The sequence below is a fragment of the Chanos chanos genome, chromosome 12 (genome assembly GCF_902362185.1).
Source record: "Chanos chanos chromosome 12, fChaCha1.1, whole genome shotgun sequence".
Taxonomy (NCBI): domain Eukaryota; kingdom Metazoa; phylum Chordata; class Actinopteri; order Gonorynchiformes; family Chanidae; genus Chanos; species Chanos chanos.
The window spans coordinates 9,206,951-9,219,146 of NC_044506.1; the positions used below are offsets into that span (position 1 = coordinate 9,206,951).

The 12,196-nt window shown below is 47.2% G+C and overlaps 1 protein-coding gene across 1 annotated transcript in view; it reads left to right on the top strand.

The window, feature by feature from the left end:
- The window catches only part of jarid2b (jumonji and AT-rich interaction domain containing 2b), a 105,427-nt gene that overhangs the window by 67,350 nt on the left and 25,881 nt on the right, over positions 1–12,196 (top strand). Inside the window, 1 exon segment of the mRNA XM_030788683.1 lies at positions 9,920–10,089. Coding sequence (XP_030644543.1) covers positions 9,920–10,089 — 170 coding nt within the window.

The window sequence follows — 12,196 nt, forward strand, 5'->3', positions numbered from 1 at the left end:
TCATGCATAAGGAATGCACAGAATCTCTCTCTCTCTCTCTCTCTCTATCTGTGAAGGTGCTTGAAAGAGTTAAGAATGGAATTCCTCGTGGTAACTAAATTTATTTTTATAGTAAGAACGCTCCGTCGTCGGAGTCTGATTGAGAATCTGTTGTATGGATGAATGGAGGCATTGTCACTGAGTCCAGGAGTTCATTTATTTTTATTTGTTTCTTTTGGCCCCTTTGACCTTCAGTATATGTGTCCACCTAACTGATGACCTGATAAGCACAGAGGGAGGGTGGAGGGTTCGTAAGGGGTGTGGGGTCAAGAGGTCACAAGAGCAGGTCAATTCAAGGCCCTTCCCTCCTGGCTCTCCTAGCCAAGATGGATACAGGCAGACAGAAAAGCAATAAACACATTAGACAAAGAGTGTGTGTGTGTGTGTGTGTGTGTTTACCTTTACACTTAAATCCCAGAGTGGAGGGTCCCAAGGGAACCAACGCTAAAATCAGCCTCAATCATTCTGAGTTCCATGGGGCGGGGGGGACATTGTCGCAGGCAAATGACGTGCCTAGCTTGTCTTCACCACGCCATCTATCTGTACATGGTCTTCCATTTCAGCATGATGAAAGGATGGTTGGAGAGAAGAGAGAGAGAGAGGGATTACATTAACTGACCACGAAGATTCAGCCCAAGAATTTAGCGCCAGTTCTTTTGTCTTATGCTTGGCACCGTTTGAGCTGTTGGCAGGGGAACTTTGGCCATTTAAATTCTTCTCTCTGTTAAAAACACATACCGATTTTTACTCTTCGGGGTGCCGTAAGAGTCGACCTCGTTGAATTTTTACTGCCTCTGCCGGCTGCTTTGTTAGGTTTGTTCGAAATAACCATTTTTTTTTTTGACCGTCCGTCGAAAAAAAAAAAGAAGCAAGCCGATTTCTCAACATCAGCTGTGTTCCTGCTTTTCCCCCTCAGGCAGCTTTTTATTTTTTTAAAATTTTTTTTTTGTTTTAAACAAAAAATTTAGCAACAGTTGTAATGTTTGTTTATTTTAAAAGACCATTAAATCATGTTGTGTTTAGGACAATTTTTAATGACCAGCAGAATTGACCTCATGTATCGGGTGGAGAACATCCCACTGCCCCCCTCCCATCCCCCCACCCCCGGTCTCCTCCTTCCCTCCCTCCCTCCCTCCCTCCCTCACTCTCTCTCTGGATTCTCCTGGCTGTTTTTTTCGGGAGGACCGGCACATGTGCTGCTGGCTGCACACTCCGCGCTCCGCGCCAGCTGCTCAGCACTGGCAAAGGCTGCTGGGAGAGTTTATCAGGAACATGTGGCCCATCTGGAGCTGTTTAGCTTTAGCGCAGGAGAGAAAGGGCCTCCATTAACGATGCATGGAGAACCGTCCCTTTAACCTGCTTCCCTCTCATCCCCACTCCGCAGCCCGGTCGGAACAGCCGCTCCTAACCCGCCGATCCCCTCCGCCCCGCCGCGCGCGCCGGCCCCGCCTTTTATCAGGCAAACAGGACCAGAGCAACTTGTTTGGGATTGTTTGTGTACCTGTTTATTGGGGGTGTAACGGCACGCAAAAGTCACGGTTCGATACGGACCTCGGTTTTGAAGTCACGGTTCGATACGGTTTCGGTACAGTGAAAAAAGACATGCAAAGCATGAAATTTCTTTTAATTTATTATGAATTTACTTGTAAACTTATGAACTTGTACAAACTTGTAAACAGTGGCAAACTGGCCATAATTTCCAGTTTGCACTCTGTTTTTTCCTTGTACCGGTGATATTCACATTTGGATGATACCGTCTCAAATGAGTAATCATGCGCGACGTACTGCCAGCGACATACCTGATTTCAGTTGAACAGTGCCGGCACGCTGCCCGTATCTTATCCACTTGTATCTTTGCCCATTGCTACTGTAGTTCACTGGAAACCCGAAATGTTCCCAAACAGGAGGCCTGAAGGATACAGGAGGGTCTTCAAGCTCTGGCTTTGCGGTAGCCATACTTAAGAAGCTGCATCGTTGACATAGCCCATGCAAATTCAGTTACGGCTCCGTTATGGAATGGGAGATGAAACTTAGTTTTTCATTTTAGTTCTGTATACAGAAATGTAGAAGAGAGGGCACGCTGTAGCTTGTGAAGTATCACTTTATTCACTAACGTTTCGGTCGACTGACCATCGGAGCTTAAAAAAAAGTTATGCACTTAGCGTGCATGGTTAAAGCTAGACTATATTCGCTCGGATCACAACGTGCACCTAACCAGACGTCCTGTACCACATACGTGTACCGTTACATCCCTAACACAATATATACTGCCTAAACTTTTAAATAGAATAATAATTTTGTTGTTTACATGTGTTATAGTGTTTAATTGCGAAATGAGAAAAAGAGTTTTGTTACATTAGTAACGTAATAAGAGCTCAACAGGCTCCATCTGCAGCGGAGGCAGCGGGTTCGGTCTCGGTTTCAGAACCGTTACTGTTTACCACTTTGCGAATTGGTTAAAGTGATTTTAGCATCTAAGACTGAATGAGAGGTGCCACTTTATACAATAGCTCCGTAGTTAAATAAACATAAATAAAGTAATGATTATTATTTTGGGTGGGAAATGATTTAATTAGCATGGGAAATGCTGAAAACCTACTGAAGTCAAAAAACAGAAATTAGTCAAACTGGGAATGGAATGTTCTGTATGTGGGCCATAAATTATATGGTTAATAATACAGGTTGACTTAACTGTGAAATGTTAGATGCATCCTAATATCATCGTTCACGTATGGATGGGTGCCAGTACACCCAGACCAGGTGAGGGAGAGAGAGATACAGAGCTGTCATACTGTTGACTGAACTGATGTGAATAAACAACATGAAAGTAAATTTTTTTTTATTGGAAATGAAGTGTCTGCTTCAGACGCTCTCGTTTAGCATTAAATGACAAATCCAATTGAGAAGATGTGTACTGTGTGCAAACAGAATGGATACGCTGAGTGTGTGTGAAGCATCCTTTCTGCGTAAGTGGATATTTATCCTTCATATCAACAGGCAATATTGATGTTTTGCCCTTGTCACACGGCGTTATGTACGAGAGCGTTGAAAGATAACGTTAGACGCCTTCGTGGCAAATCGCCAAGGTCCGGATCGTGCTTCCAAGGGGTATTCTGTTACGGCACGTTTTAGACAAGGTTTTATCGTCGGAATGACTTTTCCCGTTTTCCGGGTTTCGCCTTCTCTCTTTGCTGTCATCTCTGAAGAGTGTCTTTATGGAAATGTTACTGCAACAGCTGCAACAAAAGAAGAGAATGAAAAAAAAAAAGAAGTGTTGAAAGAAACACTGTCTTGTTTAGTGGTCACTCCCTTCTTTCAACACACTGAATGTTTGGATGCCGTTATGTGTAAAAAAAAGCAAAAACAACAAAAAAAACCATTCTAACACCCCCCCCCCCCCCCAGACCTTTAAATGCCCCTGGGTCTGTCAGTGCCTGCCCTCTCCGTTGCCCCATCCATCCATCTATCCGTCCGACCAACCACCCATCCATCCATCTATCTGTCCATCTATCTTCCCCTCCCTGGGCAGTTCCCTCCCCTCCTCCTTTGGTCAGATCCAGAGAAATTTAGGATCTGCTGCTGTGATTATGGGAGATCCTAACTGCTCTGGAATGCTTTGATGCAGCTGGGTGTGTGTGTGTGTGTGTGTGCGGGGTGGGGGGTGGAGCAGACATAGGGTCCAGAGTTTGGGGGGGGGGGGGGTCACAGTTGCATGATGTTTACCCCTGGCGCCGTCACGCTTTGGGTTGCAGAAGGACAACGACACCCCCCCCGCCCTCCCCACGTCCATCTAGAAAACTACTCTCTGTGCCTTAGCACACGACCATCTTTAACTGGCCTCCTAAATGAGGTGAGGCAGGAAAGCTTAAACCGCGCGCTCTGATTCAGACACCCAGCGGAACTCGCCGAGCGCGTGTTTATTTATACATGTGCTCTGAGATCATGGTTCCGCAGCGAAATTCACGTTCCTGTTACCGTCTATTTCACACCGGACGCGGAACGACCGCGGAACGTGGGCTGTCCGACACTGGTTTGGCTTTAAACGCTCGGGGAGGCTGACTCAGGAAGACCTGGTCCCCTCCGGGTCTAATGGAGTGAACGTTGAGCGCTCCTTAAGTGAGGTCAAATGTTCCTGACCTGGTGAACTAAAATCCCTGCTATCTGAGTGTTATTTTTGGTTCGCCGAAACTTTAGACTCTTCAACTTTACCCACAGGACAAAGGAGGGGTTGTCTGTATGGTGAGATAACAGTGATATCATGTCTTTGAAAGCTGAAAATAGCTAAACATTACCATATGTTGCCTGTAAAGAAATCCCAGATAAACCGAATGTCCGACATAAACTTAGCCTGACTTGGCAGTACTGTGAAAGCTACGCTCAACCCTCTTCATCATTGTCTAAATGTGTGTGTGTGTGTGTGTGTTCATTCCACAGGGATAGGTGTGTGTCTCCAGCTGCATGCCAGCACATACAGTGAACTTTTATCCCCCTTTTCTCTGTATCTCACAGCAGCTGTTGCTTGTAAAGCAAGGTAACATGAAGGTTACCAAAGCCCCCCCCCCACCCCTCCTTTTTTTTTTTTTTCACTTTCTCTTCTCTTCCACACCCCTAACCCACATCCACTCCTACCCTTCGTTCTGGTCCCAGGAATTGGGGCCGTGTTTCTTTTCCCTTTCCGGCCGGGCAGTAGGAGTGCTCCTTCTCTCCAAGCCCTTCATCTGAAAGCTAATCAATGACACAGAGCAGCTCCACATGTAACATCAGAGCTGAGTGGGGCTTTGAAGGGGCCTGGCGTGTGGATTAGGCCCGGATGAATGAGGACATCCTGCAGTAATCCCTCCTTCTGTGCCTCCTTCGCAGGTGTTCTCTCTCTCTCTCTCTCTCTCTCTCTTTCTTTCTCTCTCTCCTTTTTTTTTGTAGCCAGCTGGGATGGGTTGTAGAGTACCCTACTCTCCATTTTGACCTCTGCTCTCACCCACACCATTAAGGTGTACAATCTCACAGGCACTAGAGAGAGAGAGACAGAGAGAAGGGGGTGGGGGCGAACATAGTAACTATATACTTATCTTACTGGTCTTTCCTATTTATATTCCGTGTTATTCATTTTTGTAGTTCTTTTAAACTCGCCTCAGAGAGTGTAGTTGCCTTTTTTTTTTTTTAATATGTCTCTCTGATTTGGTATTTGCCACATGCAAATGAGGCCGTCGTGGTTTGCTTGCGTTTGGCAGCGGTGCCGTTCGGCCTGGGTGGTGCGCCATGGTAACGGGATCTCCTTCTACACCCCCCCCCCAACCCCCCGGATGATCTCAGTCTATTGTGGTTTTTATCAGTAGTGAATAATGTATGTGCCTTGCCTCTCATTCAAAAGGCTGGCATTGTGAAAGCGCCCATATCTGCCCCATTAAGGAGCACGCCGAAGCAGGAAGCTCTGCGGGGCTATTGTGTTGCATTGTGGGACGGCAAGTGACTGGCGCTTATGGAACAGAAGAAACCTGGGCCGGCCTCATCAGCCAATCCCAATTTACCCACACGCCCTTCTTCACCGCGGCGGAGAGGAGACAAGAGAGGAAGAGGAGGATGTGGTCAGAGAGAGAGAGAGAGAGAGAGTGGAAGAGGGAGAGAGAGAGGGGGCCCTCTTTTTATGCTATAATTTATGGCAAATGGAAAGGAATCCCCCATTGTACCCAGTTGAATAGGGAACACGGGGGCAGCGCAGCTTTAAGCTTTTTTCTCTGGTGCCTAAAATACAGGACCAGAAGAAACCACGAATTCAGAGAGTATCCGTGAACTCCTCTTGTGTGCGCGCGCGTGCGCGCGTGTGTGTTTGAAAAGCTATTAGAGTCAGAGGTATCCAGTGCTTTTACGGTCATGGCCCAGTTAGCACCTACGTTCGAGAGAATCTATAAGTAAATAAGCAGCGGCCCATGGCGAGGATCACATTTCGGACTCTCAACATATGGAGGGTGGGGGTGCGGTGGTGGGGGAGGGGGGGGGTGAATATATCAGTGTCATCGCAGATTGTCCCCGGCTGTTCATTTTTCAAAATAAGCAAAGTGACAAAGCGTTGAAAAGAATGTGTGTTGAGCGCTGGGGCGTCTCTCGTCTCTCTCGCGCAGGGAAGCTCGGGTTACGTGGACGTTTTTTGTGTCGTCGTCATCATGTTTGGCTTTTCTCCCATTTGTTTACTGCCCCCATACAACTCCGACACGGCCAGTGACGGTTTTCTTACCCAAAAAACACTGAGGCTGGGCTAAAACCACGTGCCCAATATCGCATATATGCTACAGGATCCTTTCTTTTTTTTTTTTTTTTTTCTTCCCCTATTGGCATGACATGTTGGTTGACCCTGAATACTCCCCCGTGGTCCGAGCAGAGGGAGTATCTAGTTTTTGCCAGTGGGCACCGCAGAATGGGCTATTATCCCCCGTTAATGGCTAACAGCAAAGATGAGCAGAGTCGTCAAAGCAGTCAGTCACTGGGGCCTTGTCTAGTCTAGACAGGCTTTGAACCGTGACTGGGTCCAGCTCTTTACTGGGCCAATCTCTCCTCTTAGCAGCCTCGAAGGCAACTTAACTCCGTCTTTATTAAACCGTTTGGACGCTTTAGAAAGAATTCATTCATCTCCTCAAAAAGACACGTCCGCTAATTAAAACAGTGTGAAGACGAAACTCATAAAAGTCCTCATTCACAACCCTCGTCGTTTTTTTTTGGTTTTTTTTCTCTCTTTTCACTTCTGTTTTCTGCAACTGTGACTAATTTGTACTAAATGAAACCTCCGTCGTGACGTGCTAGAAATGAAAAAAGTTTTGGTTGAATGGGTGTGTTATTTTGGAGGGGTTGTCACATGTCTTTTTTGCCAGTCAAGACGTTTTTGTTTAGGTCTATCTTGGCAAAAAAAAAAACTTGAAGTCATATGATTAGACGTCTATAAGTCTCCTTATCTGTTTCCAAGACTGCATTTCATTTATGTGTAATCTCATAAGAATGAATGCCGTGGGGGAATGCTTGATTAATTGTCGTCGCTGTAAAAAGTGTAGTTGTGTGTGTGTGTGCGCGTGTGTGTGCATGTGCTTGTGTGTGTGTGTGTTTGTATCTGTAACATACTTGTACATTGTTCTGTTTGTCAGCAGACCAGAGTTCACGGATTTGTCTCTGCAGTCAGGTCATGACAGAGTCACTTCACAGCTGCTCTGCATGAAGTCTCTTTGTCTCACACTCTCTCACTCTGTCTCTCTCTCTTTATCTCTCTCTCAGTCACTCTCTCTCTCTCACTCTCGGTATGAACAGCACGTGAAGTATTCTTTTATTATGGCGGAAACACAGTCTTCTGGTCCTGCCTTGTCTCTGGTTTCAGTTCTCTGTTGTCTGACTTTCCCTGGAGGAGAGAGATGAGGCCAGCGGAACGAATTCCTTGGGTTCGGTCTAATCCTCACCACCGGTCCCCGCGTTGACAACACCCTCACCCTCTGCCCCCTTCTGCCCAAGCTTGCCTGCCGTCTGCCAGCTCCCCCTCGGCCGACCGTGGCCGCCTGACGTCCGGGCGGGCGGGCAGGCGGGCGGGTGTCTTGATCCGGGGGGTGGGTGGGTGTAGGGGGGCTCAGATTTTTACGGTCTGGCACAAAGAAAGCGCCTAGGACACATCGGCGAGGGGGGGGGGGGGGAGAGAAATGGATCTGTCTCTTTGTGTGGCAGCACTGAGCGTTTATGTCCCCTGGCAGTGAAAACACATCCGCCCGTCTGGCCAGGTGTGATGTACCAGTCTCCATGCTGAGCCTGCCTTTATTGCTCTCCTCCATTTCATAGACCTGGCTTAAAAACATTAGTGAACAGCCTGCATTTGCACAGCCATGGACGTTATATTTACAAAGCAAGGGGGAAAAAATATTCTTCTCGTAACCCTGATAGCTTGTTAAATCTTGGCCTAGATTGACCCACACAACTGCGTTTTTGACAGTGACATTATTCCTCGAATGGCTGGGTCGCGACTAGACTCCAGCTGCAATCGGGCTTATCGACGCGGTGGTGATTTATATTGAAATGACATTATTTTAAAACAGTCTGTTTACGGCCCGTGCAGATGGATAAACCATGCGTCTTTTCAATGCGCTCAATGGCCTCTCTCCCTCTGTCTCTCTCTCCCTCTCTCTCTCTCTCTCTCTCTGTCTCTCTCCCTCTGTCTCTCTCCCTCTGTCTCTCTCCCTCTGTCTCTCTCCCTCTGTCTCTCTCTCCCTCTGTCTCTCTCTCTCTCTGTGCTCTGCTTTGCGATTCTCTCCATCTCTGTGTTTGCCACCCAACCCGACGCGCCACCCTCGACCGCATCCTCTTCAGAAAAAAGAAAGAAAAAGGGAGGGGGAAAAAAAAAAAAAAAAGCATATTCCTTTGGTTGAGGTGTCTTAGCAGGATCAAATTGAGGAGATTTGGTGTCCTTCACGTTTGTTATTGAAGCGTAATTAGAGTTCTCAGAGTCAAGGCCTTCTGCGAGGGGTGGAAAGTGGCTCTCCTCCGTTCTGCTCCGCGCCGTACCATCATTTCATACTTGTTTGCTGTAATAGGAGAAATCGGCGGCTGATACGGTACGCGCGGCGTGCCCTCAGATAGATAGAGAGTCGCGTACAGAGAGAGAAAAAAAAATAAAAATATCGCCAGGGAGAATCTGGCCCAGCCGGCGAAAAACAACACTTGTGAGGGGAGAATTGATTAGCGATGCCACGGCGGGCGTTGTCAAACGCTTTGTGATTGCTGGGAAATGTCTGTAACAGGCGTCTGATTGAATGTGAGATTCGTACGTGCAGGAGGGATGATGGGTTTTGTCCTTTTTTTCTTTTCTTTTTTTTCTTCTTAACTGAATCTGTTTGTTGTAAAACATGCGGGTAAGACAGGGGGAATCGAGTTTGACTTGAATGATGAAATGAGTCTGAAATGAAACGGTGTGACGATCCTACCACCTCTGTATACGTGTGCGTGTGTGTGTGTGTGTGTGCGCGTGTGTGTGCGTGTGTGCGTGTGTATGCGCGCGTGTGTGTGTGTGTGTGTGTGTGTGTATGCGTGTGTGTGTGTGTGTGTGTGTTGTGAGGGAGATTGAGACATGGTGGCACTGAGGTCCAGCTCTGGTCCTCCTCAGTACAACTCTGTTTTTAGTATTCCATGCTGTCAGGCAGACAGCCCCCGTGGAATCAATCTAAAAAGCGAATCACATCGATGGGAGAGCGAGAAAGAGAGAAATCTGAAAAGAAAAAGAGCCCATAGAGAGAGAGAGAGAAGGAGGGAGGGAGAGTGGTAGAGAGAGACAGAGAGAGAATGAGGGGAGGAAAGAGAACTGGCCTTGAAAGTCTGTCGGCAATTTGACGCCTCCTTTGTACTTTTTATCTGTTGTCAGCTGCGGCAGAGGTCTTGGCAGTGTCTAATGGAGAATATAATTACATTTCAGAGCCTCGACATGAATCAAAAGTCGCCAATTACGAGGCGGACGGCAGCTGACAGGTGCTGCTCGGGGTCTCGCGGGCGAGGAAACCCAAAGGCTCCGCGCGTTATCGTCAGGCTGGTTTTTTTTTGCTTCCGCCAGTCATTTCAGTCAAAAAGAACTGTTGTGATAACAATTAAGACAGAACGGGCTCGACGTAACAAGAGGCAGGGCCAGCCAAAGCCTCTGAGAGAATGATCCGGATCGACCGAATCAGTCATGCCCTCGCCGAGAGGCCCGAGTCGAGGTTTTTATCGATACGAAAATCCGCGTGAGGAGTCTTACGACCTCGGGCGTTGTCATTCGAGCTCCCAAAACTGTTTCCCGACAGTGTCTGTAAAGGGATTACTGCGTGTGAGAATATAAATGTGTTTTAATTCCTGTTGTCTTTTTTTTTTTTTTTTTTTTGTCTTTCCACAGGCCCAGACTGCAAGCACAAAGGAAATTTGCCCAGTCTCAGCCCAACTCCCCCAACACCACTCCAGTAAAGGTGACGGACCCCTCCCTGCCCACGCCGGCGTCGCAGATCACGGACCTCTCCAGACGCAAACCCAAAACCGAAGACTTCCTCACCTTCCTCTGTCTGAGAGGTAAAGCATATACCCCCATACCCCCCCCCTTACAGTTTCTCCATCCTACACCCACCACCACTATCAGGAACCAGCGCCTCTTCACCCATCAAGGGGCCCCTGCTGGGCAGACGCGTTTGCCACTCTAGACCCCAGGCTTCCCTCCGGCCTACCTTTCACCCAGTTCCAGAGTTCAGAGTGGGAGTAGGGGGTGGATGGTCTTTTGGAATAAGTTAAAGCAGTTTCTGTCAACCTCTCTCGGTCCGTGGGAGGTGAACCACGGTGCAATGACTGAGCAAACAGAAAGCCATTGTCTGTCCTCAGCACCCCCAAGATAAGTCCTATAGCCACAGCGTTTTTATGGTAAATTTATGAAGGTGCTATCAGCATGAAGTTAAACACACACACACACACACACACACACACAAACAGATAGTCAGATAGAGCCGCTACTTAGAACTTCACTCACAGGAATTGTTGGATGTGAGTGTAGAGCAAGTGCCAATGCAAACATTTTTCAGTAAAGACAAACGACACAGTTCCAGATCTCTCCGGCTGCTCTCGGAATACCACCTCTATCTCCGCGTTATCCGTGTTTTGTCGGAAGCACCAGACAGTCAGGGAATTCTCGGTACATTCGAAACAGTTACATAGAAATTGCAGCAAGACTAACACAAACATCAAACTGCAAGTGTTTATTAGCACTTGCAGTAGCTTTGAAGTTCAACTGTGGCAACGGAACAATGTACTGAATGGATTTTTGAATTTTCGTTTTCACCGTTATCATAAAAAAAGATAACACAAACCCCAGAGAAAACAAGAGAGGGGTATATTCTCCTGTGTATGATTCTGGATGATATTTTAGGGCCCAGGTTTCTCTGGATTTTACTTTTATAACTTTGGCTTGTGTTTTTACTGCCGACATACATCACTCTTCAGAGAGGAGATTAAAATGCTTGAATATACTCTGTTCTCTCCTGATCCAACAGTCGCACGCTTGGAAGCATCAGTAGCTTTTTTTTTTTTTTGTCAGACAAATACGTTTATTATAGGTTTGCCCTGAGTCCAGTCATGTTAAAATCCAGGTGACTCTGGCCTTTACCTTTTAATTAGAGGTTTCCTGTTTTTCCTGAGAAACAGGTGTTTGTGTACTCTTCAGTCACTTTGAGGCCAAAGTTGTCATGAGAAGCGGAGTAAGACCAGGGCCCTTCAGGACCGGACGTGAGATTGCCAGTTAATTCAGACTCACCCGGTTAAAGTGGGTTAAAGAGCGGCAGTCGAGTTAAATGGGTCCAAAGGGCCGCACCCCCCACCTTCCCCTGTATTAACCTGGTCAGATACTTTCATTAGAGTGACAGAGAAGTCATGGCAACCTGCTGACTCTTGCCCGTGCGTTCTGATTGGCTCAGACTGCAGGAGAGGAGTTGGTCTCGCTGAGGTGATTCACATTGACGGTTTTAGCTTTGGCTGGAGAGTTGTTTTGAGTGTTTAGAGGTTTTAACTTGTCCTGTTGTAAAGGAGTGACCTCAAGCTGTTGTCACAAAGCGAATAGAGGGGAAGAGAGCTGATTATCCTTTTTTTGGGGGGGGTTGGGGTGGTGTTGTGGCCGAGGCTCCTGTCTTCACGCAGCTTTTTAATTCCCAGTGACTTAGCAGTGGAGCGGATTTTTCTGGGCCCGTCGCCACAGCGATGTGCCACGCCCTAGCTGAGCACTTTTCCACTGATACACCAGTCCTCTGCCCAGATTATTTATAGATGACACATTCCTCCTCAGCTCCGACCTCCCTGTGTGTGTGTGTGTGTGTGTGTGTGTGTGTGTGTGTGAGTGAGACGCAGACAGAATGACATTTTCACCCAGAGGTGCTGCCCATATTTTATCCTATTTCTATCTGTCTGTCTGTCTGTCTAGATGGATAGAGAGAAGATTTTGGGCAGCACTTATATGTGAAAATGCCTTTATGATTTGAGAGAATATATTTTGTCTCAATCCAGAAAACCTGGAAGTATCATACCTGCCATCACAAAAGACTCTTACTCACATGGCAGTCACTTCACTGAGGTTAGCACACACTTCTTCTGTCACGTATGAAACCAGTTACCCACCCCCACCCAAAACACACACACACAC